Here is a 24,885-nt window from a genome sequence, read left to right as displayed (position 1 = left end):
AATATAGGTGTGTAAATGACTGCAAAACTAGGTCTGTAAAATGTGTAGGCCAACATAAATTTACACTGGAATTGTAGTAAGCAACCAGGAGTGTGTGTCATTTATCTCCGTAAGGAAGCAGATGGCGTGATGGTTTTTTTATAGTTTTTTCCTTTATCTGTAGCCTTTAAGACATAGTGTTGTCACTATTTGTTTCGTTCAAGAAAACTCATATTTAAAGTGTTTTAGGGCGGCAAATTTCGGAAAAAAGTATGTATTAGAAATAGCAGTTATCTACTTTTGCTGTTTACTTATCAGTGGTATAAGGGATGTGTGATTACATGTTATTGACCTACATTATTTACATTGTGAGCTGAATATCAAAGTTTATGTATGAGGACAAATGATTGACCTAAACACGTCCCAGTATTGTTAGAAGTATAATTCCCGCGAAAAGTAATATACAGAAAAGGAATGTACTGAATCTAGTTGACACATTTTAATTGTTATCAACTGTTTGGTCACCGCTATTTTTTCTGGTAACAAACATTACAGTGGTTAATGGCATCTCCAGACATGAGCATATGTGTCCTCTTCAAAGATTAGTCTCACGGTCGCGTTAGTATTAAGTTCTGTGCACTAAGTGCCATCTGTGTAATTTCATAAATTTTCATTTTCTTTGGCTAAATACACCAAGTTGTATCCTAAGATTACCAGTTGGCGAAAAAAATGCTCTGATGGTACCTTTAGATAAATATATTTTTCATATCCCTCAATTGATCTGTGGAAAAAGTATATCCAGGTTTTCGTTTTGTGTGTGTGTGTGTGTGTGTGTGTGTGTGTGTGTGTGTGTGTGTGTATCAGTTAGTTACAGAGTACTGAAAAATATTGTTTGCATTCTTCCCCTTAATCCTTAACTCAGTGACATATGATGAGTGGCAGTCTCTATCAAGAATATAGACTGCAACGAGGAGTGGAGTAGTTTTTTTTTTCCTTGCACTGTGCTGACGTCACCTGTATATTTCATGCTTTATATGAAGTATCTGTGAAATGGAAATGACATGTAATTAATGGACTCTTAAAGATTTTGCATAAGTTAGGATTGTGTGTCTCAGTGGTTGAGTAACATTTCCTAGATTCAGAGGTCTTGAGTTCATTCCTCAGTCAGTCGACTGGCATTTTTATCTGTCACTCATCACTTGTTTCACCTCTGGAAATGTTTGTTAATGTGGAAAATACTGTGTGGCATTGTGAACCGAAGACCATGTTAAACTTTAGGTCCTCCTATAACTGGCTGGCTAAGTGAGTTCAAAGGTCTGAGGAAGGAATGCCACACCACTCCAATAGGACAGTGCCTAATACTGTGGTACTCAAACCAACTTTCACATTGCTGATAGTTTAACTATTTTATGAAGTAAATAAACAGCACATCATTTGTCTACATAATGGCAATGACAATGCTACATACATTGTTATTGTTTGCATATCAGCAAGATTGTCAGTGGCCAGACACAAAGTAATAGAGGCCCAAAGCTTTTCAGGTTGTTACCAGTTCATAACAAAGCAGAAAAGTAATGTTTACAGAAATTGGTAGCCTTTTTAAAGTGTGTCACAGTGACCTTAAGCTTCATTGGTAGAGTACTATTGCAGTGTGCCTCTTAATCTGCTAATCAAATAGGCCTACAATAGTAAGAAGTATATGCTTTATGAAAAATCTGCACCCATAGAATCATTTTCAGAATTGACAATGGATTGATCACCTAGTTATGTTTAAGCTGTTATAAAGGTAACAAAGTAAAGCTGACATCTTTACTGTGACATGTTATTCTACATCTATTCCAAAGCTGTGAAGTGACAGTTACTTGTGCAGACATGACTCATCTATTCTTCCTTGGTGTTCTTTTCTTTCAGGTATATATTTTGATATGTCTGTGCGAATCTAATGTGTCTGCCCAAGAAGTATTACTGATAGTGTTAACTGTGTATGTGCTGTGTTGTATTATTTTATCATCCTCATTAATTATGAAATCGCCAAGTATCCCTCTTCAGTATAGGCTCTAGCCCTCATTGTTTTTGATTTGACTCTCCGAATTATTAGTTTCCAGAAAAGTATTGTTTTTTAAGTTTTTAATATTTAATACTAAAAAATTGAACAATATTATATATTACATGGAAGGACGTGCTCGTGCTAAGCATTTTATATCATAAACTTTTTCTTTGGCATATTAGAGTCTCGTTGTAATTAATCACTGCTTTTAAAGTGTATTCTTAACAGTTTTGAAGATAGAGAAATTATCCAAAGCATGCTTTATGGAAAATGACTCTTAAGACTATGGTGATCAGTGAGAAATAGTAGGCACGTGAACAGTTCATGGAATTAGTAAGCAGAAAAACAGTAACTTATAGTTCATGACTTCATGACAGACTTTAAAGATGAAGCTGCAGAATATCCACTCCATCAAGTCTGATGTGTTTGTATTTTGTACTATAGGCCTGTTTTTGTGTTATAGGTCATATCTGAGTTATTTGCACATTACAAGTGACCACTTTAGTAATTAATGGAAAAATTCCATACAGGGTTGAAAATTGACCGCATTACAGACAAGATGTATAGTAATTATGCTAAGAGAAAAGCAATGGAGATTAGCATTGCTTTTATTGTATCAGGGACACACGTCAGACTAACAAAAAGACAAACTAAGGAAATATTCCTCTGTTTTTCTTGCGATAGATGACCTTGGCAATCGCCGGATAGAAGATGAGTGGACATCATGAAAAAGGTTGTGCATACTTCCAGATGTAAAGTTTAAGATCATGGGATTTGAAGACCAGCCAAAGTTACCTATTGCATCCAACTGATCTGTAGTGCATCCTGAGGCCTGGTTTTGGTAGAAAGGTGACAATTTGGTTGTGAGTTGGTGAAACCAACACATGTGAAACCAGAAAATCTGGTTGTGGCAAGAGATTGACAGATAGTGAAGCCTAATTTTTACTTCTGTGCCACATTGAAAAATGCTGGTAGGGTCCAATACACAACATTTACATTGAAGAGTTAAGAAAGGGTTTTATTCAGCAGTGAATGAAAGAATGACTGATAATAGTGTACATACCCAAAAGTGTTTTGCATTAAGGTGCTAATAAAATTACAGTCACTAAAAAATTGAAGCTTTGGGTTGGATGCTGACTCTCACTTGGAAGATTTAGTTGGGTCGACTGAAGCGTCCGATCCCAGCCGTCGGCTTTGACCCATGACGTAAGGCTGTTGTGGTGTGTGATGTCATGACGGTGCGGAATTTAGTTTTTGAGAGTGGCATGTTTGTAGATGTCATGGTGGTATGATTTGTGGTGTTCTCTGGTGGTGTGTTAAGGTGACGTTTCTGGTTTAGTTTGCATGTGTGGCATTTTTATAGGTGGCGTATTTTTGCGGTCAGTGGTTATGGGGTTCATTTGCGTGATAGCATTGCATGTGTGTGTTATCGGGACTGTGCTTTCAGCGGAATATTTTTCAGTGAGTTAACGATTTTAGCTTTGTTATTTCGACGTTATTGTAGTTTTTTTCTGCTTGTCGTGTGTGAATTTTGGTAAATTGCTTTTTTATGTCTTTGGTAGGTATGGACATGACTGACAAGGTCAACAGTTTTCAGTTGTTGGCGATGATGGGGGACAGTGCATTGTCTCTAATAAAATTTCTTCAACTCTTCGGATTTTTGGATGGAGTCGTGAAGTGTTCAGTATGTGGTGAAGAAATGAGGCTTACTAAAGTTCCGGCATCTCGGACCAGGGATGGCTGTATGGGGAGATGTCGTAAGGATAACAGGTCAAGGGAAGTGTTAGATTCTAATTTTGTTGGTTTGTTGTGTTTTTTGAGGTAGTGATGATTGTGGACGTGGCTGTAGTTTTGGGTTTCATGATTTGGTGTCAGTAGTTTCTGTTGACCTATATAGGTCAAGGGAAGTGTTATTTGTGGGATCGGGGGTTGATTTTGAGCTACATAGGTCAAGGGATGTGTTCAATTCCAATGTGTGGGTTCGGAAGCTGCTGTTGAGCTATATAGGTCAAGGGAAGTGTCCGATTCCGGAGGATATTGTGTTTAGTGGAATTTGGGGAGTTTTGAGTTGTCTGGTTTTTTTCGTCGTTTTGTGTGATTAGGTATGGTGGTGTGTGTCTAAATTTGTTTATATTTACTTTGTCTCCACCCAAAAACTCCCAATTTCCCACACTTGTCCCGTTAGTTTCATCAGGTTTTTTGTGGAACGTGTGTGTGTGTTTGTTTTTCAATGTATTTTCGTGTTTGTGGTCATGTTTACGTGATGACGTCAATGGCGCCATATTGGAGTCGTGGTGTATGGTCGTTTCCGCCATATTTGTGATGTCATGGGTCAAAGCAGACGGGTGGAATCGAATGTTTCTATATTTCCATTTAGTTAATAAAATAGTTAATAATCTGGTTTTGAATGTATCTGGCACAAATTTTCAGTGTGAAAGGAAGTTTCAAGGTTTGTGTAGATGGGAAGAAAGGAAAGGCTGATGATCTGTGATTAAACTTTCTTTTAACGTAATTAGAGGTGGAACACAAAGCAATTAGGATAGAGATGGGGAAGGAAGACAGCCAGTCCCATCATTCACTTTCATATGAGCAGTTCACTCGCTCATTTATACATTTTTTTTTAATGATGGCACTGATGCATGCTTCCTCTTGAGACTTTGTTGTTTTGAGCCTGTTTCGAAGCGATGACACCATGACTCATTTCTGGCGACCACTCATGGCAGGAACGCATTCCCTTCCCGAGCATAGTGCTGCAGATGAGCAAGAGAGTGGGCCACTGACATGCTTCCTGGTGTGGTTGAAGACTGTGGGGGCCTCGATTGGGCAAACACTTTGCGCATGTGCAGTTGTTCCTTCATGATGGTGTGAACACTTCTGACGCTCAATCCGTCCATGGCAGCTACAGCTTTCACTGTCACTCAGTTGTCCTGAGTAATGAGTGCATCCACCAGCTGGGCGATGTCATGGTAATGCAGTATGGTGCTCCAGATCGTGCATCATCGGCTAACGACACGTTCCTCCTACTCCTTCCGCTGTCAGAAAACGAACACCTCTTTGCTCTTCTTTTGAGGCCTCCATGTCACTGTTTGCAATGCGACTGGCAGTGTTGGATGATTGACGCATGCTGCTGCTAGCTCTGTATGGTCATGTGATGCCCTCTAGCGATGGGCTGTGAACTTCCATGCTCTGGTCGGAACCACACCTCGTTACACATGCCACTATATTAATCTCCTGTTACTGGTTTGCGGATTCCAGACTCCGGCTTGTTTCTTTTTGAAAACCCCTTACATTAACAACATTGCAGACAATATTAACGGTAACCTCAGCCTTTTCACAGATGATGCAGTTATCAACTATGAAGTAAAGTCTAAAAAAATCTTGACAAATTTTCAGTCAGATCCCGATCTCTTCACAAAATGAAAAACTGTGGTATCCTATAACAACACTATCAATGAGTCACAAATGGAATCAGTAAACTGTACAAATACCTGGATGTTACCCTTTGTAGGGCCATGAAATGGCATGATCACATGGCCTCACTCATGGGCAGAGCAGGTAGCAGATTTCAGCTTACTGGTATAATACTAAGAAAAATGCAACCAGTCTACAAAGGAGATTGCTTACTAATCACTCATTTAATTCATCCTAGAATGTTGATGAAGTGTGCTGGACCCGTACCAAATATGACTAAGAGGGGATACTGAATGGGTACAGAGAAGGGCAGCACAAATCGACATATAGGTCTGTCTGATCCACGGGAGAACATCACAGAGATGTTGACGAACTGAACTAAGGAAGGAAGAATGGATGTAACACTCTGTCGACATCGAGTTTGAGATGGAGCATAACTGATATACTTATCAAAACATTATCTACCAGTACTTTGGTATCTGGAACGATAATAAAATCAAGCAAGGGCAGCATATCACTTTGTAATTTGCATCTCACTTGTGATGTTTCGAAATGAATGTTGCCTTAGAAATTAACAATGTTAGAAGGTTGGCACAACTGTACTTGAGCATATGTTGTATCGGGGAATCCACTAGTTTCCGGACCCATGTTTATTTAGGATTATTTGATACTTCCACTCCCACTTTCATTTGTACCTGTAATAGTCGAACACCCTGTATAGATCTAGTGATCCGCCCATTTGTCCTCGGAACAAACTTGAAAACATGACTTAACATGTGCCTTTTTCCAATCCTTTGGAATGCTTTGGTGCTCCCACAAATTTCTTTCACATAATTAATATTACATAATAATACACATATTCTATAAGCTCAAATTTCTTTTTCTGTTGAGTGAAAACAGTTGCCTTCAAAGTCGATAGACTTGGGCAAACACATGTCAAGAGTATTTTAACAGTGGGTAGCTGGACTCTAATGCAAAAGATCACTGGCCATCAATGCTGGGAAAACAGCAGTTGGTAAGCAGCCGCACCATCAAAAATCATCTCCTCCCTAAGGAGTACCACATCTACAGCTTTGCACTTTTACACACATCTACTCAAAGCATGACACATGGGACTAAGATTCAATATGGGTATAACAAAAATGCCAATGAATGTTGAAAACATGAAAAATTCACAGCTGGACTAATGAATGAACCACACGTTGATGCACACGTAAAACACAGTAGAAGGACAATGAAAACCTCACGAGCCAATAACATTTACTTGATAGCACGTTCATCAATACCACCAACAAAAAAAGCCAAGGCCATCCACATGAGTGCAAGAAAGGTCATGCTGACGTTCGTCTTTGACCAAGATGGCCCACTTCTGATTCACTTCCTGCAGCATGGGACAACAGTGAATACCCAGCATTTCTCGCAAACCTTGACCACCCTTTGCCAAGTGATCAAATCAAAACGACCAGGCAATGTCACCCGTGGGGTCATTCTGCTCCACGACAATGCAAAGCCTCATATGGCCAACACAGTCGTGGCACTCCTGCATAAATTCAAATGGGAGGTTCTCGGCCACTCTCCATACAGTCTGGACCTCTCTCCCTGTGATTACGCCATTTTTGGTCCCCTTAAAAAGGCTCTGAGGGGCAAACGATTCACCTCGGACGACGATGTCCAACTGTGTGTGTGGAACTGGTTAACATCATTGCCCCGGGAATTTTATGAGACAGCCATTCACTGCCTTGTCACAGTGGGACAAGTGTCTCAACAGCCAGGGTCAATACTTCTAACATACAGGTACTGGTTTCTGTAATTATGCCTCTGGCTCATTTCTTTTTTAATGCCCCTTATATATAACTTGAAGAGCGAGGGACCCAACACTCTTCCCTGAAGTACACCCGAAGTTATGTCTACATCTGTGGATGACTCTCCATCCAAGATAACTAGCTGTATCCTTTTCACAAAAGAAATCCTCAATCGAGTCACAAATTTCACTTGATCAAACATAATTGTACTTTTGACAATAATCATAGGTGTGGTATTGAGGCTGATGCTCTTCAGAAATCAAGAAATACTACGTCTATCTGACTGCCTTGATTCATGGCTTACAGTATATCATCTGAGAAAAGTGAGAGTTGGGTTTCGTATGATTTGTTTTTGTTGTGCATGAGTAACTGTTAACAGTCCTAGAGCATATATGTCAAGAAGAGTCAAACAGTAGCTGGCTTACTCTTGCATAAATCTTGTGATCTCATGATGGAAACATACATAAATTCAAGTAAATATGGAGGCCTACCAATAGTAGGTTCTCTGGTGGACAACTTGCAAATTAAGTGAGAAGGAAAGGAGATGATAGTGGTACCTGTGACACACTTTCTCTATAAGGTGACTTGGGGAGTAGGGGTTTAGAGGTAGACGTAGTTAAGACAGATTTATATTAGCAGCAGCTCATGCCTAAGTGTTGAAGGAATTGTTCTTCCTAGGATTAGTCTGTGAATGAATTGGGAAGAAACCTTAATGAAGATGCAAAAAATACCTTCTGTCACATCATTTATAGTGGACTGTGTTAGATATAGAGCAGGGGAGGGAGAGAAAGATAGTGAGAGGAGTTGTCTGTCATTGACATTTGCTTCCTTTTGTATTTTTCATATTACTACTCCCCCTCTCCCTCCCCTCTCCCCCTTACTTGTTTCTGCTCGTGGTCCTTGGTTACCAAAGCTGTGTTGTAGCATTGTTCATTGTTTGTCTTTACAATAGTTGTTCATACATAAAACATTACTTGTTTATTGAAATAATAATTTAACTTAGTTATGCTTGTTGGAATTTATTTTTAGATTACCAGACACATCAGGTCATATACATGATGGTCATGGAAATTACTCAATTGATGTGAAATGTAGTTGGCTTGTAGATGCAGGTGGTATACCCAATACCACAATCCGATTGCATCTCGAGGAGTTTGCCACTGAATGCGGCTGGGATCATTTGTATATATTTGATGGCGACAGTGTCGATGCGCCCTTGCTTGCTGTGTTCAGGTAAGTATTCTCTGCAATAGTGTAGAGTGTAACTCTCAGTGCTGAGGACAAGAATGAAACGTGAGAAGATTAATTATCGATTGACTTATTTTTAATTGTTTATGTCTGTGGCTACAAGCTGTAGGTGAGGATGATTGGCTCTTCAGAGAATGGTTACAATGAAGTAAAGAGACTATTTCTTCCATTTATTAATAGATTTGTTTTTCTGTCTCAGTTGTAATGACAATTTGGGCTATTGGTATCTAGTTTTGAACATGTCCATTCTTTATGCAAGTTCCTACTACACACAGTTATCTGTTAGACATTAGAGGAATGTAAATGAAGTATTTGACAGGTGCCATCTTACGCACTGTCAGCATAGCATAGCATAGCATAGCATTAGTATGCTTAGTCTTTGGATTCTTGTTCATGGATAATACGGAGATAAAATGGAACATAAGTTGTTCCACATATTAACAGTGTCGACAAATGAGGCTGCTGCTGAAGCAAGGCCAATAGTCAGGCAAAGCATGAAAATATACACTTAGTCTTAAAATTACAAGCAAATAAGAACAAAGTGAAGGCAGAACTGGACAGAAAAAGTCTTTCAAAAAGCATGGAAAGGCAGTTATTAGTCACATCCTGTTAGATGACAGTGTGCAGAAACAGCATGCCCTCTTGTGCTCACGTTTTCTTTCTTCATTTCTGTTGGGTGAGCATTGTTGGGAAGATCCACATGCACGGTTACTGCTTAGCATTTTTTCAAACTTGTCCAGCGGTGTTTGGCCACCAGAATAGAAGTTTAGATATTTGAGAATATTTACTATTAATTTTATTTCTTTAATTTGTTTCACTTATGCTGGGTTTTGTACTCTTACATGGAGTGCACCTGTGCTCTAGAGCTAACATCTTTAACTAGTAATCAAAACTCTGGGGTTCGAGCTTTGCACTGCTTAAATTTCGAATAAAAATCGTCACCATTGGCAGCCAGAGACTTTGGGTATAAGAAGTCACCCTCATTCTACCGGCAGCCTTTTCAAAAAGGGCAGAGGAGTGGACAGAGGTTCAGTGCATTCTTTTCGCCTTGGGGTGGGAAACTGCCCCCAAAGGCGGAAGAATCAGCTACGATCAATGGCATCAGGATGCAGAAAGCAATGGAAAAAAAAAATGCATTAAAGACACACTTATGTGTATCCACAGGACATATGGCTTGTAATTGAAAAAAGAGTCGTGATGATCTCTTCATTGGCATAAGCTTCCAGACTAGTCCCCTGTTCAGATGTCTGGGAGGGGCTGCCAAAGGGGAATTGATCATGAGAAAATGGTAGAATAATCAACAAAAGAGTAACGTTCTGTGAGTCAGGATGTTGAATGTCAGACGTTTGAAAGCGGTACGGAAACTAGAAGACCTGAAAAAGGGAAATGCAATGGCTCAGTAGAGATATAGTGGGGGTCAGTGAAGTAACTTGGAAAGAAGACAAGGATTTCTGGTTAGACAAGTATAGAGTAAAGTCAACAAGAGCATAAAATGGTATAAGGAGACTAGAATTCATCATGAATAGGAAGGTTGGGCAAAGTGTGAACAGTTCAGTGAAAGGGTTGTTCTCATCAGAATGAACAGCAAACCAACACCATCAACAATAGTTCACTCCCCAAGAGGCTCACTGCTCTTTGGCAGGTTCATTATTGGCTAACTCGGCCCCCCAGCCTTTGCAGCACCTTTTCCCTTCTGTGCTGCATGTCTAGCCTCCTGCTGTTCTTTTTCCCCTCCCTTGGGGAACATGTCTGGCATGTTTGGGGAAATGTGTTCTGCACTTTCAGTGGTTGATGTCAGAAAAGTATCTACAGTGTTTTTTGTTACTTTTTTCTTTCTCCTTCCCCTATCCTTCCTCCACCTTCCAGCCCATGCGTATAATGCATAACAGGTGACTGGGTAATGCATAATTCCTAGCTCTGGGTTGACAGGTAGGGTTCTCATGTACTCTCTGGTACAGGCCAGGCCCAGGGAGGGGTGACTACCTGAGCTATCTACCTTCCCAAATTGCCAGTTGTCCCACTGTCAGATGTGTGGGAGGTGTGACCTGAGTTATGAACAATCACCTAAGATGGATGCGCCCCCTTCTGAAGGAGTCCCCCAGTTGGAAGGAGTGTGCCATCAGAGACATTGGCAGTCAGGGGGGATTTTCTTGCAATGAGCCAATCACCTTCTTTATAGTCAACGTCTATGAAACGTAAATGGAACGAGGCAGACGATTCAGAGACACTCCCAGCTGCACCACGGTTCCTCATGGTTTCATATAGTGAAGACTGTCAGTCCTTTGCTTCAGTAAATCAGTTTATTATTGAGAAAGGTGTTGATGCAAATGCTTGCCCTGTGAAATCCTGCACTTGTTTATGCAATGGGACTTTGGTTTTTGTAGACCACTTCCGATTCTCAAGCACAACTGATTGCAGCTTCTCTCCTCCACGACTATCCTGTTCATGTCAAATGCTGAGTTCTACCCATGGTGTAAATTTACACTAGGCTGCTCAATGGTCTGACTGAGACAGAAATCCAAACATACCTCTCTGATCTGGGTGTCATTGCAGTCCATTGGGTGATGAAAATGGTAGGTGTCTCCGTAGTGCCTACAAGCAATCTTTTTCGCACTTTTGATAGAGTGATGCCTCCGTCAAAGATCAAAGCAGGTTGTGAAATTATCACCATCAGGCCGTACATTCCGAACCCGATGTGCTGCTACCAGTGTCATCATTACAACCACACTCGAGTGCCCTGTCGACACCTGGCCAAATATATCACCTATTGTAGGGATGTTTACGAGTGTGATTGTCCACCACCTCCTCCCCGCTGTATCAACTGCAATGGTGACCATGCCACTGCTGTCAGAGATTGTCCCATGTATCTTGATGAGTGGGCTGTCCAGGAGATCCGGCTGAAGGAAGAAGTGCCTTACCCGGTCACTTGCAAGTTCTTGGCTAGTTGAAAACCCTTCGTTTTACCATTCAACACTGTGGTTGTAAAATCGCATAGTGTTACAGTAGCTGCCCCATCTCCTCCAACTGTGCAACAAGCCATCAGACTTTAGCCTCAGAGGGCAAAGTCACCCGCTACACAATCAGCAGGTCAGAAAGGACAGGAGGAATACTCCCACAAAGACTTCGTATGTCCCGCCAGCCAACCAACATCTGAGTCTCCCTCGGCCAACTGGAAAGGCTCCAAGAAATCAAACAAAGGCAAACGGTCTTCTCCTTAGCCAACTCAGAGATCCTCTCCAAAGGTGTTGCCATGTGATCCACTCGTCTGGCCAACGTCCATGTCGCTGGTGCACACCGCCAACCATTTTCTGCCCTAGACTTCACAGACCGACAGAAGAAGAATGATGACACCTCTGTAGATCTTATGGAGCATGATCCTCCATTCTCTGTGCATGAGTCTTTAAAGCTAGTGTTTGGCGGCCTCCTAGTTGACAATACTTCATTGTTTCCTTCCTCCCCTTTCCCTGTCCTGACTCACCTACAATGGAACAATCATTGTGTTCGATCCAACAAAGAGAACTTACGGCTGCTCTTAGAATCACAGCATCTGCTTGTTCTCTGCTCCCAGAAAACAAAATTGCATACTCATGACTGTTTTGAGCTCCCAAAGTTCTTTCCAGTCCACTTTGACCTTCCCCCCCTCCCCCTCCCCCCTCCCCCCCTCCCCCCAAGGACGGCATTCCATCTCGGGTGGGAGTCATGATGCTCATCTGGGCTGACATTCATAGTCCACCCATCTCTCTGACAACCTGGCTTCAAGCTGTTGCAGTTCGCCTTTTCCTTCCTCAGAGCACCTTTTCCCTTTGTACCATTTGCATCCCTCTGTCATTCGGGGTCACGAGGGCAGACTTCCTCCAGCTTATTGGGAAACTCCCTCATCCATTTCTGCTGCTCGGTGACTGTAATGTGCACCATCCCCTTTGGGCTCGCCCAGAACCTGTCGCTGAGGTGTGTGCTTGGATAACCTTTTCAATCATTTTAACTTCATCTGCCTTAACACGGGAACATCCAAGTTCCTCTCATACACCACACTCATCTATTCCCATTTGGACCTCTCCTTCTGCTCTGTCCAGCTTGCCATTGTCTCAAGGGGTCCATTTTCTCTGACACATAGTCGAGCAACCATTTCCCGTGTGCTATCCATTTGCTGACTCCTGTCTCACCTACATGCACAACCAACTGGAGACTTTACTCCTCCCCAGCGACCTTCGACAAACCGCATTACCCCACTTGTAATGATCAGGTAGAATATCTTACAAAAGTTACCCTCACTGCTGCAGAAAGTTCCATTCATTGCACTTCCTCTTTACCACGCCGTGTCCCGGTCCCTTGGTGGACTGAGGCATGGCGCAGTGCCATTCGCAAGTGGAGACGTGCTCTCCACATTTTTCACTGTCATCCTATGGTGGCAAACTGCATTCATTACAAACAGTTGCATGCGCAGTGTCATCTTGTTCTTCAGGATAGCAAAAAAGTTAGCTGGATTTCATTTACTACTTCTTTTAACAGTCTCGTTCCCTCTTCCATCGTGTGGGCCAACCTCCAGCGCTCTCTGGGGACCAATGGCCAATGCCCAATTCGTGGCCTGTCGATGTCATAGTGTACCCTATTGCTATCTCCAACACCTGGGGAACGAGGATAATGGAATGTAGTCGAATTAAGTCGGGTGATTATGAGGGAATTAGATTAGGAAATCAGACACTTAAAGTAGTACAGGAGTCTTGCTATTTGGGGAGAAAAATAACTGATGATGGTCAAAGTAGAGAGGATATAAAATGTAGACTGGCAATGGCAAGGAAAGCGTTTCTGAAGAAGAGAAATTTGTTAACATCGAGTATTTATTTAAGTGTCAGGAAGTCGTTTCTGAAAGTATTCGTATGGAGTGTAGCCATGTATGGAAGTGAAACATGGATGATAAATAGTTTAGACAAGAAGAGAATAGAAGCTTTCGAAATGTGGTGCTACAGAAGAATGCTGAAGATTAGATGGGTAGATCACATAACTAATGAGGAGGTATTGAATAGGATTGGGGAGAAGAGGAGTTTGTGGCACAACTTGACTAGAAGAGGGGATCGGTTGGTAGGACATGTTCTGAGGCATCAAGGGATCACCAATTTAGTACTGGAGGGCAGTGTGGAGGGTAAAAATCATAGAGGGAGACCAAGAGATGAATACACTAAGCAGATTCAGAAGGATGTAGGCTGCAGTAGGTACTAGGAGATGAAGCAGCTTGCACAGGATAGAGTAGCATGGAGAGCTGCATCAAACCAGTCTCAGGACTGAAGACCACAACAACAACACCTGGGGGCCATTATTTTGTGAAGATTTCCAGCTGCTCCCACTGTCACCCTACCTTCTTCAATCAGGAACGAGTGGAAGAGGCTCAGACAATATCCTTCTCTACTCAAATTGTGAGTGCTACAATGCTGCCTTTACTATGAGGGAGCTAGATCATGCTCTCACTTCATCCCAATCCTCCACCCCAGGGTTGGATGATGTTCAAATTCAGATATTGTAGAACCTCTCTGGCGGGCAAGCACTTTCTCCTTCATACTTGCAATCGCATCTAGGCAGAGACATGTTTCCCCAGGCGCTGGCGTGAAGCCACTGTCATACGCATACCTAAGCCCAGTAAGGATGAACAACTTCCTTTTAGTTATTGCCCCATTTCTCTCACCAGCTGTGTTTGCAAGGTGATGGAATATATGATTCATGACCGGCTGGTATGGTGGCTCGAGTCTCGCAATTTACTGACCACTGCACAATGTGGATTTCGAGCACGCCATTCTGCAGTTGACTGTCTTGTCACCCATAAACCCATGTTACGAATGGTTTTCTGTGGAAACACCAGACTGTGGCTATGTTTCTTGATCAGGAGGAAGCCTACAACACCTGCTGGAGGACTGGTATCCTCCGTACTCTCTACACGTGGGGCTTATGTGGTCACATGCCCCATTTCCTTCAGGAATTTTTAAATGGCCAAGTTTTCAAGGTGCGTGTGGGTTCTGCATTATCAGGACACCTTTATCCAGGAAAATGGCGTGCCTCAGGGTTCCGTCCTGAGTGTCACTCTCTTTGATGTTGCCATTAACCCTGTTAAGGCCTATCTTTGCAGTTCACCATGGTCTTCTTGAGTGGTGTCTTCAGGGGTGTCTCAGTCATCTTGAGTCATGAAGTATCAACAGTGGCTTTCGCTTTGCCACTGACAAAACCATTTGTATAAATTTCTGGCAGTGCAATTGGTTTCTTCCACCATCTTTATGTCTTGGATACGTTGCTCTTCCGTTTGTTGATACTTCCTGGCTGCCCGCTGTATGTGGTCCCTCAATGGCCTACGTGTCCTCAGTGGTACCTCCCCCCCTCTCCCCCCTCTCCCCCCTCTCCCCCCTCTCCCCCCTCTCCCCCCTCTCCCCCCTCTCCCCCCTCTCCCCCCTCTCCCCCCTCTCCCCCCTCTCCCCCCTCTCCCCCCTCTCCCCCCTCTCCCCCCTCTCCCCCCTCTCCCCCCTCTCCCCCCTCTCCCCCCTCTCCCCCCTCTCCCCCCTCTCCCCCCTCTCCCCCCTCTCCCCCCTCTCCCCCCTCTCCCCCCTCTCCCCCCTCTCCCCCCTCTCCCCCCTCTCCCCCCTCTCCCCCCTCTCCCCCCTCTCCCCCCTCTCCCCCCTCTCCCCCCTCTCCCCCCTCTCCCCCCTCTCCCCCCTCTCCCCCCTCTCCCCCCTCTCCCCCCTCTCCCCCCTCTCCCCCCTCTCTCCCCCCCTCTCCCCCCCTCTCCCCCCCTCTCCCCCCACACACCCCTATCCCCCTGACACCCCCATCTCCCCCTCACCACCGCTACCCACTCCCCTCCTCCCCTATGCTCTCCCCTCTCTCCCCCCTCCCTGATCCCCATCCCTCCCCCTCCATGTGTCCCCTCACCCTCACCCCCCTCCACCCCTCGTGAGTGTGTGTGTGTGTGTGTGTGTGTGTGTGTGTGTGTGTGTGTGTGTGTGTTCAGTTCTGGCATGGGGGCATATGACCCTCATTGTTTTTGCACTGTAGAACAAAACAATAGTTCAGGTATATGTGCTGCCGTTGCAAGCAGAAGGTGAAGAGAAAGAAAGTATTTGTAGATATTGAATGGGCAATTCAGTAGATTAACTGAGATGAAAATCTAATAGTTACAGGGGATTGGATTGTGATCATAGGGGAAGGAGTAGAAGAAAGGTTTATGGGAGAATATGGGCTTCCTCATAGGAATGAGAGAGGAGAAAGACTAACTGGGTTCTGCAGTAATTTTCAGATAGAAGTAGCGAATACACTATTCGAGGATTACATGAGAAGGCGGTACACTAGGAAAAGGCCAGGAGGTACGGGAGATTCCAGTTATATTACATCAAGGTCACACAGAGATTCTAAGAATCAATGCACAAAGAAATGGGATATGGGGGTACTAAGGAATGAGGAGATATACTTGAAGTTCTCTGTGGCTGTAGATACTGTGATAATGAATAGCTCAGTAGGCAGTTCAATTGAAGAGGAATAGACATCGCTAAAAAGGGCAATCACGGAAGTTGGGGAAAAAAATGAAAGTACAGGGAAAGTAGCTGCAAAGAAACGATGGATAAGAAAAGAAATAATTCGGTCGATCAACAAAAGAAAGAAGTACAAAAATGGTTCATGTAAATTCAGGAATACAGAAATGCAAGTCACTTAGGAATTAAATAAATAGGGAAGCTAAGGTGAAATGGTTATGTGAAGAAATCGAAAATTAATGATTGCTGGAAGGGCTGAATCAACATATAGGAAAGTCAAAACAACCTTCTTCGAAATTAAAAGCAAGGGCATTAACATTTTTAAAATCATTGGGAGAAGTTGCAACGGAACAACTGTTCTTGTTGGTGTGTTGAATGTATGAGAATGGCAATTTACCATCAGACTTTTGGAGAAACATTATCCACAGAATTCAGAGGATAACACAAGACAACAAATGTGAGAATTATCATATAATTAGCCTAATAGCTTATGCATTCAAGTTGGTGAGAATAATAATATACAGAAGAATGAAAAATCAAATTGAGAATGTATTAGATGATGGTCAGTTTGGCTTTAGGAAGGATAAAGACAACACAGAGGTGGTTCTGACATAGTGGTTGGTAGAAGCAAGACTGAAAAGAAAAATCAAGAAATGTTCATAGGATTTGTTGACCCGGACAAAAGTGTTTGACGATGTAAAATGGTGCAAGATGTTCAAAATGCTTAGAAAACTAGGAGTAAGCTATGGGCAAAGACAGGTAATATACAAAATGTACATGAATCAAGAGGGAACAACAAGATTATAAGAACAAGAACGAAGTTCTCAGATTAAGAAGAGTGTAAGACAGGAATGTAGTCTGTAGCCCTTACTGTTCAATCTCCACATCAAAGAAGCACTGATGGAAATAAAAGAATGGTTCAAGAGTGGGATTAAAATTCAGGGTGAAAGGATATCGATGACAAGATTCTCTGATGACACTGCTAACCTAAGTGAAGAAGAATTACAGGGTAGATTGAATGGAATGAACAGCCTTAATGAGTACAGAATATGGTTAGAGAGTAAATCAGAGAAAGATGAAAGTAATGAGAAGTAGCAGAAATGAGAATAGTGAGAATTTGGGATCGTGAAGTAGGTGAAGTTAAGGAGTTCTTCTACCTAGACAGCAAGTGGATTGAACAAGGAGGATATAAAAGGCAGGCTAGCACTGGAAAAAAGGCATTCCTGGCCAGGAGAAGTCTACTAGTATTGAACATAGGTCAATTTGAGGAAGAAATTTCTTTGAATATACATTGGACTCCAGCATTTCTGGTAGTGAAACATGGGCTGTGGAAATATTGTTGGGACAGAAGAGCACTGGTGTTACAGACAAAAGCTACAGACGAAAGTTAAACATTAGGTGTACTGGTAAGGTAAGGAATGAGGATGGTCTCCACAGAATCAGCGAGGAAAGGAGTATATGGAAAGCACTGACAAGGAGAACAGATTTAAGACATCAGGGAATAACTTCCATAGTATAGAGGGAGTTGTAGAGGGTGAAAACTGTACAGAACTACAGAGATTAGAATACACCAAGCAAATAATTTAGGACGTAGGTTGCAAGTGCTACCCTGAAGATAAAAAGATTGGCACAGAAGAGGAATTCATTGTGGCCCACATGAAACCAGTCAGAAAATTGATTACTCAGAATAATAATGAGAATTACATGCTAACTAGTACTGAAACTGTGTGACCTAACAAATGACTGATCTGCTGCCTCTAAATGTGAACATTAAAATTCTTCATTTATTTGATTAAAATTAAAGACAGATTATACAGGAGGGGGAAAATCTTGAGGGGAAACTTAGATAATGGTTCATATAATGACAGCTGTGTATCCTAATTATTTGTAAGAGTTTCTTGACAGAAAATGTTAACATGAATTGTGTAATTCTGTTTCAGTGGTCTTATGTACAAAGATGGTTATACCATCAGAAAAATTCCAGAAGTGGTAGCAAAGTCTGGTTCAGCTTTATTGCATTTTTACAGTGATGTTGCGTACAACATGACAGGATTCAATATTTCCTATAGGTAAGATAAACTACTTCTAATGGTAATATTTTTCATGATGCAGTAGTTTTACACATTCAGTTGTTTAAAGTCTGATCAGGATTACTGTCACCGGGAGAATGGTACGACAAATATTTGCTTGGTGGTTATTTTGTTTATTGTGAAAGCTCTTTCGTGCATCTATGTTTATAAACTTACACAAAAGATTTAATTTCATTCACTGTAATTTCATAATCGGCTGGTTTCATCATAAGAAAATAACTTTCCTGTGTTTACGTGGTGTTGCTGAGCACAACCTGTGTTTACTATTTTAGCACATCATCCTTCTCTCTTTTCCATTTTAGTAAGCAGGTAATTGTACACTTGATTGCACTAAAAGTGATGGCAGAAAATTACATCCGGTATTGAAGTGTGGTACACTACTGTCACGAATTAAATACAGCATCCCATTTTTGCAGATTATATTCAGAACTTGCTGAAGGGAAAGTACAGTGTGAAATATTATGCAAAACTGGTCTTGTCTAAAACTGTGAAATGATGGATAACACAATATTATGGTACTGGAGAATCCAGCAGGCATGTAGAAACTAGATGTTGGTGTGTAACAATACCGGTCCTGGATAATGAAGTTGTAAACATATCACAGCAAAATCCATTTCTGAACGTGATGTAGTTAGACATATTAGCACTTTTTCCAGTTTGTTTGGCGCATTTCAGGCCTGCCTTTGGGAGACTGGACTAGAAAGGAAATGTGTGGTCATCAAGAGAAAGTTCTGTGATGACCGTTTTCTGAGAAAAATACCTATCACAACTGGTGAAATGTAATATTTTCAGATGGAATTTGTATTTTTTACATCAAATGGTGGACTAGTAAGAGTCTGTAGGCTGCACAATGTTTGTTTCAATCTAAAATATCTAGTTTTTATCCTGAATATATGTGTGAGTGGCCATGCAACTGGCAGTTTGGGGGTGGATGTGTTCCCGTAGACTTGAGTTGCTTCCGAGGATAGATGGCCAGCTTGATGCTGCCCAGTATACTCGTGTTATAGGTAATATTGTGGTCCCATCAGTGCGACAACTGTATCTAGAAAGATTCCTCTGTTTCTAACAGGATCACTCTTTGGTAACAACAATGGCGCTAGACTGATTTTTAGAACAGAATGAGATTTATTTTCTCACCTGACCTGCACCAGACCTAAGCCCCTTTGAATATGTGGGGCCAGAAATGGAATGGAACTGCGAGAAAATAAGTCCAACCATGTACCAATAACTACCATTGACGTTTGGTACATTGCCATAGCTGCCTTGGAGGGGTGGCAGGAAATGAGAGATTTATTATTCACCTCATAAACTCTCTTTCATGCAGAATACAGGTGCTCACTGAAGGGGAAGACTTTTGGATAGGACATTAAGTGATAAAGAAACTGCATGCTGTGCTCTTTTAAGGCTGAAAAAATGTTATCAAGAACTTTGCACTGTTTATCCTATTAATTGTAATATTTTTATAGATAAAAACAATGAATGCAGTAAAGTAAATAATATTTGCTAGGTGTCACATGGTGACCACAATGGCACCAAAATGAAAATGACAGACACAAGTCTGAAATACTGAATTTAGTCATCTGAAATTGTTTTGCTGTGGGAGAGCATAATATGATCCCATGATCCCTCTTTTTCGGTCATCGTATGAACTTTGAAATGACAGATATTTAGATGAATGATCGCAGAATAGAAAAGCTACTATAGTCTCTTTGTAGTGGAAAGGCATGGGGACAGATGAGATACCTATGAGATTCTAAGGTGCTCTTCAAGGCTGTTCACAGATGATGATCAGAAGGTAGCAACACCAGAATACAGTAACAATTTGCAAAGCATTGATGAATGGTGCAGGGACTGGCAGTCAACCCTGAATATAAATAAAAGTGACATATTGTGCATTCGTAGGAAAAGAAATCCACAACTGTACAACTACACTATTGGTGACAAATTGCCAGAAAGAGAAACTACTGTAATGTGTCTAGGAGTATCTATAAGGAATGACCTTAACAATAGAAAAAGCAAATGCCAGACTGAGTTTCATAGGTAGAATCATAAGAAAATATAATTAATTCACTAAGGAAATGGCTTATGAGGCCCTTGTTTGCCAGATTTTCAAGTATTGTTCATCAACTTAGGACCTCTACCAGGCAGGACTGAGAAGAGATAGAGAAAGTCCAGTGAAGAGAAGCACATTTCATCATGGGATTGTGTAGTCCATGTTAGTGTGTCACAGAGAAGCTCAACAAACCCCAGTGGCAGATGCTGCAAGAGAGGCATTGTATGTCATGGAGTACTGTTGAAATTTCAAGTGAGTACTTTCTGGAAAGAGTTGTCCTACATACATCTCACAAAATGATCAGAATGAGAAAATTTGAGACAGTAGAGTTAATACAGAGGCTTACTGAAAATCATTCTTCCCATGCACCATTTGTGAGTGGAACAGGGAAAGGGGGTGGGGAGGGGGGGGGGATTAGTCAGTGGTACCAGAAGTACCCTCTGCCACACAGTGTCAGGTAGATTGTGAAGTATTGATGTAGATGTAGAAGTGGAATTCAACCTGAATTCTGCTGTTGCAGAGTTGCTTATTAGTCCACTGACCTAATTACAAAATCACTATACGAGGGCTATCCACACAGTACATTACATTTTGGAATTAAAAATAAATAAAGTACTGGAAATTTTTTTGATTATATACAGCTGAAAGCCACACTTAAATACTACTTTTCTACATAGTTGCCATTTAAATTAAGGCACTTATTGTAGCGATGGACGAGCTTGGAAATTCCTTTGTTGTAAAATTCGGCCGCCTGCGCCTTCAACCACGTGGCGACTGTCTTTTGGGACAGAAAAGGTGTGATTTTTGTGGATTTCCTGGAAAGAGGCACTACAATAAACTCTCAAAGGTATTGCCAAACTCTGGACAACCTCAGAAGAGCAATACAAAACAAACGCAGGGGAAAGTTGGGCTCAAAGATCTTGCTGATTCACGACAACGCCCGGGCCCACACGGCAAATGCCACTCGTGAAGTTCTCGAATCTTTTAAGTAGGAGTTGTTTCCTCATCCGTCGTACAGTCCCGACCTGGCACCGAGCGACTTCCACTTATTCCCAGCAATGAAGAAGTGGTTGGCTATGCAGCGTTTTTATGACGATGCACAGCTTCAAGAAGAGGTAACCACGTGGTTGAAGGCGCAGACGGCCGAATTTTACGACAAAGGAATTTCCAAGCTCGTCCATCGCTACGATAAGTCCCTTAATTTAAATGGCAACTATGTAGAAAAGTAGTATTTAAGTGTGGCTTTCATCTGTATATATAAAAAAAAATTTTCCAATACTTTATTTATTTTTAATTCCAAAACATAATGTACTTTGTGGATAGCCCTCGTATTAAGTGTTGTGATATTCACGTTTTTGTAACTGTTGTCCTGTCCTTGACTTCACAACTTCAAGTACCATTTCTACATCTGAAATCCTAGGAATGACACTAAGATTTTCTTGTGTGTTTAGAGGGTACTTGGTTTGTGCCACGACTCCCTCATACTTTACTTCTGTGAGCAGTACTGTGCATTCTGTAATGTGATTGGCTACTGTGTAACTTGATGAACAAGGCAAATTTCAGTCACTATCACTTTTTTTACTGTCAGGTGTATGTAAAATGTTAAAACTGGTTCTAAATGGTAAGCAGCTGTACCATTTCGGAACAGCTTTCACAGTAATAAGCAAAATTAAACACTGTACACTTGTCCAAATGATGCGCTAGTAAAAAGTAGGTAGTCTATTTTGAAGGGAAAAATAAGCGGATTAACATTTTCAGCTTCGCTGATGAATCTTCTTTTAGTAAGGAATGGTTTAGTGCTTTTAAAAATGGTGTGCTTGCAAGGGATTTGTCAGTATGGATGATGTGGATGGGCCTTGTAAGAAAAGTATTGTGATTTATGTATCATTGTTCTATCCAAAAGGGGCTTCACCTAGCTGTACACCAGTAAAACGTAACTTCCTTTGATTATCACGGAGTGCTCACTTATTGATCAATTGATGTTTTCAACCTCAGTTGCCGTTAGCATCGGTTGTACATCAGACCCCAATACTCATTTTCGTTTTATGTGCTTTTTTGAGTTCTTGCTTGTTCCACAAAGTTTTGAAAGTTTCCACCCCAGGTCTGTGGTGAAATCCTAGCAGTTTGTGCACATCAGATTAGTACTGGTAATGGCTACTCATTGTAATTTATGGCTTCTGACATATATTCATATGCAGTTCTTTGAAGTTTTGAATTACCAGCTTTGCCTTTCTTTTAAACATTATTATTAGCACTTTCCATTCACATCTGAGTCATTTGCCAGTTGAATAACTTTTGGAGTATTGTGATACATATAGGGTAATTGGACAGATAAAAAAATCTATCCACCAAGCGGCAGCAGAATACACACATAAAAGATTATAATTACCATATTTACTCGAATCTAAGCCGCACCTAAAAATGAGACTCGAAATAAAGGAAAAAAATATTTCCCGAATCTAAGCTGCACCTGAAATTTGAGACTCGAAATTCAAGGGGAGAGAAAAGTTTTAGGCCGCACCTCCAAATCGAAACAAAGTTGGTCCATTGTAATACGAGACACAATTTAGGTCGAATGAAAGACGATACAGCTACAGTAGTTTGGTTCGAATCGTAAGCTTAGCAGTTAAGCTTTACCAGGTAGCCATTGCTATGCGTGAGGTGCTCCGTCCGTATTTATACGGGTACCCTTCCTTTTTCACGTGCTTAGTCTGGTTTGAATCAATTGCTTATTTTGCTTTGATCTGATAAGTGCCGTTTTCTTTGTTATAGGTGTTTACGTCACTCTAAGCTGAAAATGCATTACTGTACTGTGTCATGCATTGTTTGTCGCATTCTGATAGTGCGTGTGTACGGCCTGTTGCCGCTCGCGGCATGACTTGCTTTTGTGCGCGCTACCGCTGCTTAAAAAAAAAAAAGAGGAATCGTCTCATTAGCGAAACAATGGCAAGAGACTGCAGTTTGTTGTTACTTACACTGCTGCTTTCTTTGATAATGATCAACAAGAACCAAATAATAGACTGCGTATGATAGAACATGTTCTGAACGAGAGTTAGGCGCAAATTTTTCTCCGTTTGAAAATCTTTGCGGCCGCTTCTTTAGTACATCAAATTCTGCACAGAAATTAGTCATCAAACCTAGTCAGTTGCCGTGCTTCATTTCTGACTATATCACTATTAGGCATAAGAATAATACGAATATAAACATGACACGATACGTATATTCTTCCGCGTTTGCTGTTGTTTCACTCTAGTTTCATAGTTTATTAGGCAGACAGGATTTAAATGAGAGCAGCAAACACGAAAGAATACATGGCAAAATGTTTATTTTCGTATTATTCTTATGGTGAAGAGAATACTGCATGTGATTCACATTTCATCAAGTTCCTATTAGCAACCATTTCTTCTCACGGGTAGGAAAAAACTCGGAACGTAGAGTTGGCCATATTGACAAACATCCCTAACAGTCTTGCCAGTCGGATTTTCATAGTACATTGAAATTCTGCTACATTCGAAGATGAGCAATATGGAATTTGTATTTACTTCGTTGGACAATGTATGAAAATGCAGTGGTCGAAACTCGGGGCGGAGAAAAAAAAAAGGTTTTGGCGCCAGTATTTATCTTTGTGCCCACAAAGCATGCTTGTGTAGCGCTACATATATTCGACGGCAGAAGTTAGTTGTGGCGGCACCTACCAACATTTTTCAGAACTTCCGCTTGCTTTGCACTCAATTCTAAGCCGCAGGCGGTTTTTTGGATTACAAAAACCGGAAAAAAAGTGTGGCTTAGATTCGAGTAAATACGGTAGCAAGCTTTCGGAGCCAGGCTTTCCTTTTCATCCTGTCCAGCAAATCTCCCGACCTGCGATTCTGGGGACTCTCCCGAGAGCTACCTCTTTTCCTAGACCTCTCCAGTACTCTCTCTTCATCCCTCTTTTTTCCCCTTCAACCCTTCTGCCAGGAGGAGGAGCCACTGCCTCCAAAAGCATGCCTAATTATAATCTTTTATGTGTGTGTTCTGCACTGCTTAGTGAGTAGGTTTTTTAATCCATGCAATTACCTTATTGTGTCAAAATAGATTGTTTCCATTGTTTTCATTCAAAAGTATGAGAGGGACAGTTCCTGTGGTAGAAATAGTCTTTATAGTCTTTGTTTCATGACCAGATATTGCCTTCTCCAAGAAACTAGACCCTGACCTTGTGCAATCAAGCCACAAAGAAATCATTTTATGGTTGGTAAATTACTTTGTGTATGTAGACAAAGGCAAGACAAGTCATTTTAATACTATGAAAAGGATAGATTTCTACTCGCCATATAGCTGAGATTTTGAGTCGTAGATTGACACAACAAAAAGACTGTCGGCCAGAAAGACCTTTTTCCAAAGTAGACATGTACACAGGCACACTCACGTAAAAACAACTCGCACACATTACCCTTTTCTCTGTCTGGCCTTGGAAGCTGGAGACAGGTGTCATTTGTGTGTGAGTTGCATTTGCATTAGTTTGTGTGTCTGTGTATGTTGTCTAGTTTGGAAGGAGGTCTTTTTGGCCAAAAGCTAACATGTTTGACAGCTTTTTGTTGTGCCTGTGTGTGATTCAGCATCTTCACTAGATACTGAGGAGCAATCCATTGTTTTCAACAAAAATATTCAATTATTGGTAATATAATGTAAATGGGTAGATACTGAGTCGGTCTTTTATTCTCATCCTGTCAGGTAAATCTCCCCTGACCTGAGGTTCTGGGTGACGTTT

The 24,885-nt window shown here is 41.5% G+C and overlaps 1 protein-coding gene across 2 annotated transcripts in view; it reads left to right on the top strand.

Annotated features, from left to right (window-relative positions):
* LOC126174932 (attractin) overlaps window positions 1-24,885 on the top strand; it is a 281,000-nt gene that overhangs the window by 353 nt on the left and 255,762 nt on the right. For both annotated transcript variants that reach the window (XM_049921387.1, XM_049921388.1), the window contains exons 2-3: window positions 8,269-8,472; window positions 17,933-18,061. In XM_049921387.1, coding sequence (XP_049777344.1) covers window positions 8,269-8,472; window positions 17,933-18,061 — 333 coding nt within the window. The remainder of the gene's footprint in view (window positions 1-8,268; window positions 8,473-17,932; window positions 18,062-24,885) is intronic.

Source organism: Schistocerca cancellata, chromosome 3 (genome assembly GCF_023864275.1).
Source record: "Schistocerca cancellata isolate TAMUIC-IGC-003103 chromosome 3, iqSchCanc2.1, whole genome shotgun sequence".
In the NCBI taxonomy this organism is placed as follows: Eukaryota; Metazoa; Arthropoda; class Insecta; order Orthoptera; family Acrididae; genus Schistocerca; species Schistocerca cancellata.
The sequence above is the reverse complement of the archived record's forward strand: the minus strand, read 5'-3'. Positions and strand labels throughout refer to the sequence as shown.